Source organism: Echinops telfairi, unplaced genomic scaffold (assembly GCF_000313985.2).
Source record: "Echinops telfairi isolate 266 unplaced genomic scaffold, ASM31398v2 ScPeMD7_655;HRSCAF=1070, whole genome shotgun sequence".
Classification (NCBI taxonomy): Eukaryota; Metazoa; Chordata; class Mammalia; order Afrosoricida; family Tenrecidae; genus Echinops; species Echinops telfairi.
This window is the reverse complement of record NW_022104553.1, coordinates 19,928,713-19,935,425: the sequence shown is the minus strand read 5'-3', so window position 1 is coordinate 19,935,425 and position 6,713 is coordinate 19,928,713. Positions and strand designations below refer to the sequence as shown.

At 49.4% G+C, this 6,713-nt stretch overlaps 1 protein-coding gene across 1 annotated transcript; it reads right to left on the bottom strand.

Moving 5' to 3' along the window:
• Positions 1–577: 577 nt before the first annotated feature.
• On the bottom strand, positions 578–4,063 carry LOC105979346 (sialic acid-binding Ig-like lectin 14). The gene is made up of 7 exons (XM_030886308.1): positions 4,030–4,063; positions 3,573–3,956; positions 3,075–3,353; positions 2,822–2,869; positions 983–1,240; positions 754–889; positions 578–620 (listed from the first exon to the last, which is right to left on the bottom strand). Exons 1-7 carry the CDS (start codon positions 4,061–4,063, stop codon positions 578–580), a joined length of 1,182 nt encoding a protein of 393 aa, XP_030742168.1.
• Between the last annotated feature and the right edge of the window lie 2,650 nt (positions 4,064–6,713).

Genomic DNA, 6,713 nt, shown 5'->3' with positions numbered 1-6,713 from the left:
ACAATAGATGGAAATTTGCATGTAGACAATAGAGAGAAATTTGCGTGTAGACAATATAGAGAGATTTACATGTAGACGATAGAGGTAAATTTGCATGTAGACAATAGAGATATTTGCATGTAGACAGAAGAAGGAGGCGCAATGGAAAGGGTTCACAGGTGCCTAAATCAAAAAACGGTTCTTTTTTCTAATTGTGTTTTTAAAAGAATTTATTATTTCAAATACAAGTGAGATGTTAGGGGGTTCATGACAATAGAATGTGGAATTGGAGTAGGGGCCTTACCAAACGCACATTGAGGCAAGCGCCCTGAGGCAGTGTAGCTCAAATGAAGTATAAAGATATTAATCCTCATTCCCAATGTCATTCCCAAGCATGAATCTAGAACCATGGTGAAAGAGTCCTGGAGATGAGAGGGAACGGTGAAGAGAGGTTGTCTGAAGTAGGGGCAGGACTAAGGCATCCAGTATCTTCTTGCTCCACAGGTCTGGGCAGGGAGAAGAAGGCGACCCAAGGCTCCCCCATGCATCATTCAGGTTTCAGGAACCCAGTCCTCAGCCCGGCTGTAAGGGAGGAGGTTCAGCCAGACTTTGCATCCTTGTCTCCTTGGGAGCCTCTGAACCTAGGGGGGCCAGGCAATTCTCAAATCAGTGATCGGTCCTGTGGAAAGTTCTCTCTGGAGAGGCCAAGGTGTGTGGAGCCATCAGAGATGTTGGAGGCTGGAAGTCAAGGGCACGTGGAGAGGAACATCTCACCTGATGTAGTAGATCCAAGTGATGGCGTAGGTCAAAAGGAAGCCAGCGCCCATGATGGCCCCCCTGAGCAGGGTGATGACGAGAGGCCAGGTGCCACCCTGTTCCTCAGAGACACCGGGGCAGGTAGAGGAGACGCCTAGGAGAAAGGGGATGAGAGGGATGAATTTTCCTAAATCCACACTTCAGCTCGCAGCCCCATCCAGAATGCAGGTATTCTGATCCTACTCACCTGACACAACCAGACTCAGGGAGACCTCATAGGAGCCCAACAGGTGCCGAGCCCGGCAGGTGAATTCTCCTCCATCCCCAGGAACCACGCGGGGAAGCTCCAGGACCCCTGGATTCAAAGGCTGGGAGGGACTTAGTGTTAGGCTCCCTCTGGACCAGCTCAGCTGAGCAGGAGGGTTGCTGTCAGCCTCACAGACCAGACGTAGGGACTGGCCTTCTGGGACTTGCAGTGAGGTGGCATTGCTCAAAACCTCTGGAACTGGGAGACAGCCAGAGGGACAAGGCTAAGAAACCCCTCTCCCCCTGTCCCCCCACACGGAGGAAACTGTTGTGAATGGAATGGTGCCCCCCCAGAAAGATTTGGTTTCACTCCCCAGTACCTGTGAGTGTGACGTTGTTGGGAGAGACCGACGTAACCAAGTTAAGATAAGATCCCACTGGAATAGGGCGCACCCTAAATCCAGGAGCAGAGACGCAGAGGGGAAGAAAGCCACAGGTGGAGGAGGGCGGAGGTGGGAGCGACATATCTACAAGCCAAGGGGCATCAAGGTTTGACAGCAACAACCAGAAGCCGAAAAGAGACCAGACGGGGCCTTCTCATAGAGGCTCCAGAGAAAGGACACCCCACTGGACACCTTTCATTTTAGACGTCTGGCCTCCAGAGCTGGCCGAGAACGCATTTCTTTTAAGCCACTCGGCCTGCGACACTTTGCTCTAGCAGGCCGAGGAAACGAACACATGCGTGAATGGAAAACAGCAGCTCTGCAGACACAGGGGGAGAGGGAGCTCAGCGATCCCAGGACAAGGCCGGCTTCCTGGAGGAAGCGGCACGGAGAAATGAGTGGGTGGAAATAGAATGAAGCGTTGGCGATATCAATGTACGGAAAGGCATCCCAGCGCGATGGAACTTGATGTGTGCAACACGTGTAGGTCTGACCACATGTGGGGAAAAGCATGAGAAGACCAATGCAGGCGGTGCACTGGGACTGTCTCCTGAGGCTGCAGGGGGCCGTGGGAGGGCTCCAGCAGAGGAGGGGCAGGGCCAGGTCATGGGCCTGGAAGAGGGGGCTACTCTCCATCTTCTCCTGGATTGGGTTCCCATGAGGTCCGAGCTGAAGCCCACTGGAGCAGGTGAGACTGGTAGACCGGGGAGGAGACTGGTTTGATGGTCCAGGTGAGAGATGACTGAGAACTTAGCTGAACTTGGGACGTAGAGTTGGAGGAAGAAAGTGACTTGACACATTTTTCAGGAAGTCAAGTTTGCAAAACTCACCGACTGACTCACGGGTAGGGTTGGGTGAGAGACAGATGTCTCAAGTGACTTCCAGGATGTCGACTTGGGTAACTTAGACGGGAGGGAGGGTTGTGTTCAGGACAATCTGGCCCAGACAGAGATTTTTGAGGGTCTTCAGGGCCGAGGTAAGATTGGGGACATCGAGGTAGACAACAGGGTTTTATGCAGAGAGAGAGAGGCCAGAGGCCCAGGGTGGGTTGTAGAGGTAGCACGTACTTTGGGTTTCCTATGGGAAATGGAGATGGCAGTCAGAGATGGGGCGAGGAAGCAGGGAAGAGACTTCTGGGGAAGAGTGACAGGAGAGAGATCAAGAGAGAGGGCACAGGTTAACAGGGATGCTGGGTTGTCAACCAGGATTTGGGTGGCCCTGCAGAGATTCCTAGCAGGGGTGGGGCCAGGAGGACTAGACCCCAACAAGAGAGGATCTGAAGAGTGATAGGCTTCTTTCTGTTCGATCTCTATCAACGCCCCCACATATCTGAGCTCTGAGTCCCCAGCTCAGCCGGGGATGGCACAGACCCCAATCACTTCCCAGCCCTCTCCCACCTGGGCTGCTTCCCTGAAAGGCATGGAGGGTCAAGTTCTCCGGAGCATCTAGAAGAGAAATGAGTAAATGACTTCCTTCAGGAGGATAGGGTAGGAGTGGGTAAGTCGAGGGAGGCCTGACTATTCGCTTCATCTTGGCCCAGCCATGCCCCCAACCAGGGTCCCCAAGTACCACAGGCTATGCACTCTTCCCCCCGCCGCCCCCCAACATCCACTGCCTTTAAGAACCCAGGTGTCTCTGGTTAGCACTCACAGGACACATTGAGTTGGATGGTGCTCTCCAGGGTCACACCTGCTCCAGAGGGGATCACTTGACAAGTGAGGCTGGTACCATGGTGATGTGGCTCTGGGGTGAGGGTGAGCACCGAGGAGTGAGCAGTCTCGGGGCCCAGGGATGTGAGAGCCACCCCAATCCAAGTATAGCTGGGGGGAGTCCCCCCTTTACAGGCCCACGGTGCTGTACAGGTTATGTTCTTGGATTGTCCAGATTTCAGGCTCCCTTCCATGTGGATGGTTGATGTTTGTGTCAGGGCTGCAGAGAGAGAGAGAGAGCCAGGCCCCAGTGTTGAGGATCCCTGAGTGGGCTTCTAAGAACAGCCTCTGCTTCAGGAGGGTCTACTCTTCCCTGTCCAACCCCAGCACCCTGTTCCTCTTGAACCTCCCCAGAATTGGGAGCAAGGTGTCCCATCCCACCCTTCTCCTGGGTCCCATGAACCTTCCCCTGCAGGCTCTCCTGGACCCAATTGCTTACCCATCACGCGTACATAGAGCAGGTTATCTAGGAAATTGTATTTAACCAAAGGGCCTCTCTCCAGTCTAAAGAAATATGCCCCCATGTCACTTTTCTGCGCATCTTTGATTTCCAGCGAGCAGTCCTGGATCTGGGGGTTTCCGAGGAGGTGGAATCGGCCCCGGGTATTTTCCTGCACTTTTCTATTTGGGTTATTTGTGGCCACGGGAGCATCTCTGTTCACATCATCCCTGTCACGAAACCAGTAGCCGTAAGCAGGGGTAGAGTCATCCCAGCCTTGTTGGGGGTAGAAGACAGTGCAGGGCACTTGAATGCACAGCCCTTCCTCCACCTTCACGGGACTTTGCAATCGCAGCCTGAATCTGGCATCCTGAGCCAGGGACCCTGTAAGAGACAAGGGTCCATCAGCTGCAACTCCAGTTCCAGCCCCCACTGGCTCCTCCCCTCAGCCACTCACCAGTCCCAAGCAGGAGCAGCAGCAATATCAGCATCAGCATCTCTAAGGTGGAGGGTTCTTGGGCTTCCTCTGTCTGAGGAGAAAAGGGGAAGTCCAGAGAGAGAGGGGTATGGGATCCAGCCCACTTCCGGATGGGTCCTAAGGGACAGTTGTGTAACTGAAGGGAAGAAATGAGGCAGACAAAAGTTTTGGGGCTACTCACCTCCTCTATGGTGCCAGGAGCCAGGTCGGAGTGTGTGTGAGAGAGAGATAAAACGTATTCTTACACCAATTTATATAGTCTCCGGCATGCAAGCTCCCCTAATGACAGGTAGTCACCCATGTAACAAAGTGAGCTGAGTTCACTGGAGGAGTAACCTAACACCAGTGCTGGGGCAGGTAAGCGGGAATGATTTCGGGTTACAGTAACAGAGTTTTGTTTTTAATATGCATATGGAAATTTTTCCTAGCACGCAGTTTTCCAAGTTTCAGAGACACCCCCCAAATTAGAACCTTGCAGCAACTTTTCATGCAAAACAAAAGGAAAACATAGAAACCCCATGAACCAGGGGAGGAGCTCGCATTTCTTTCTTCATAAGAGAACTGCCATGACATCCCTTGGTCCTCAATTACTATGTCCATTTACTCAAATGACAGAATCTGCACTTCAGAGTTAAATGAAGCTCAAATGGTATCACCTTCCCAGAAAACATGCATGCCATACTTAACTCATTTCCCTCTAGTCAATTCCAGTTCATAGAGACCCTGGAGGACAGAGTAGAGCTGCCCTTGTGGATTTCCAAGACTGTAACTCTTCATGCGGCTAAACAGCCTCATCTGTCGCCTGTTATGAGCTTTGAACTGGTGACCTGGTTGGTAGTTAGCAGCCTAAGTCATAACCCACTATGCCACCAGTGCTCCAGACGAGTGGCATAGACATACAATTAACATTTCAAGTTAATCTTACATGTTACTTTGTGTGGTATAGAGCTGGCAAGTCCTTGACACCTGGGACGCAAGAGTACATGTTACCATATGTTTGAAAACATCTTCCACTGTTGTGTACAACAATACTCACTTGACCTTAAAATACGGTTTTGCCTGCTTATTTAATATTTGTGTAGAAACCGAATCTCTGGTCAATAAGATTCATATTGCTCTAGATTATTCATTAAAAAGTAGGAATGCATTTAGTGGCATATAATAGAAAATCCAGTAAATTGGTAAACGATAAAGAAGTTGTACCATATTCATGGATTGAAAGATGAAATGTATGAAGATATTAAATCCTCACTGAGTTTTATAAATCCATTTTTAGAATCTGTAATTTATATTGAAAGGCATCCACGTAAGGAGCATGTTTCTGAGTTTTGGCAAATGTAAACATCTCTACCATGATCTCCACTGTGCTAGTCTGGGTTGACTAGAGAAACAAATTCAGAGACACTCATATGTGTATAAGAGAGAGCTTTATATAAAAGACTAATTATATATTAAGAAAACATCCCAGCCTAGTCCAGATTAAGTCCTTAAGTTCGATATTAGCCCAGATATCCAATACCAATATATAAATTACTCTTCAGACTCACGCAACACGTGCAATGAGACAGAATGCAGGAAGATCACAAGCCAGTGGGTGGAAAGTCTTGTGGATCTAGTGGCGGTGGTGGAAGCATCTCAGCCCTGTGTGGGTCTCCACATGGCTCCTCCAGCTCCAGGGCTCTCTGATCCCATCAGGGTAGCTCCATGTGGCTTGTCATAAGGAATGTCAAGCAGAGAGAGGGTATCCCACCTCCAGGGAGGAAGCCAGGTGTTCCCAGAATCCTCATTGGCTACGACCTGATGGATAGGCTAGCCTCCACCCCTTCATTCAAGTTGACAGGAGACGTTGGAACTGCTACATCCACAATCAAAATGTAGAACATTTTTACTACCTCGGGGGTGTCCCCCTATCTTTTTGTAGCTAACCAGTCTTGTCTCAGGCTCCAGCCTCGTTGGTCTGCTTGCTTTCATGGCAGATTAGCTTGGCCACTTACAAAGATCCTATCCTCTTCTTGGTGAAGTTAATGTTTAAAATATGTTGCCCATTTGTCGGCATGTGTTTTGTTTACTTACAGTTTTATTTCTATATTCTGGACACAAATCATTTATCAGTTCCCAGTCTGTAACTTTTCTTCTTGCTCTGTAAAGAATGCCTTTTATATAACACTCGTCTCTATCTCCAAAAACATGTGGTATGCGTGAAAGGACCCTGTAGTTCAGTGGCTCTCCACCTTCCTCATGCCGCCACCCTTTCATACAGTTCCTCATGTGTGGTGACCCCCAACCATGACATTATTTTCGTTGCTACTTCATCACTGTCATTTATCTACTGTTATGAATCGTCATGTAAATATCTGATCGGCAGGATGTCTTTTGATGGTTACAAATTGAATGTCATTAAAGCATAGTGATGAATCACGAAAGCAAGCTGTAATTATATATTGTGAAATATTTATTTCTAGTGACAAATCAATGACATGTTGTCTTGAACGATGGTGTCGCCTGGGTAACAGTCTTACTATAACAACAGTAAACGACATTGCTACATTTGGCGACAGTCTGCGTAAAAAGCCAACCTCAGTGGGAAGGTTGAGATCGCTTCTTTCTCAGCAGATCAGCATTTCTGCACGTGGGTGGGCCTCCTGGAGACGGATAGAGGAGCT

Excerpts from the sequence above, each read along its gene's own strand:
- LOC105979346 (XM_030886308.1), bottom strand. The coding sequence starts at position 4,063 with ATGCTGATATTGCTGCTGCTCCTGCTTGGGACTG. Across the intron at positions 3,354-3,572 it reads GCTCTATGTACGCGTGATGG|CCCTGACACAAACATCAACC; the intron begins GTAAGCAATTGG and ends CTCTCTCTGCAG. Across the intron at positions 2,870-3,074 it reads CATCCAACTCAATGTGTCCT|ATGCTCCGGAGAACTTGACC; the intron begins GTGAGTGCTAAC and ends TTTCTCTTCTAG.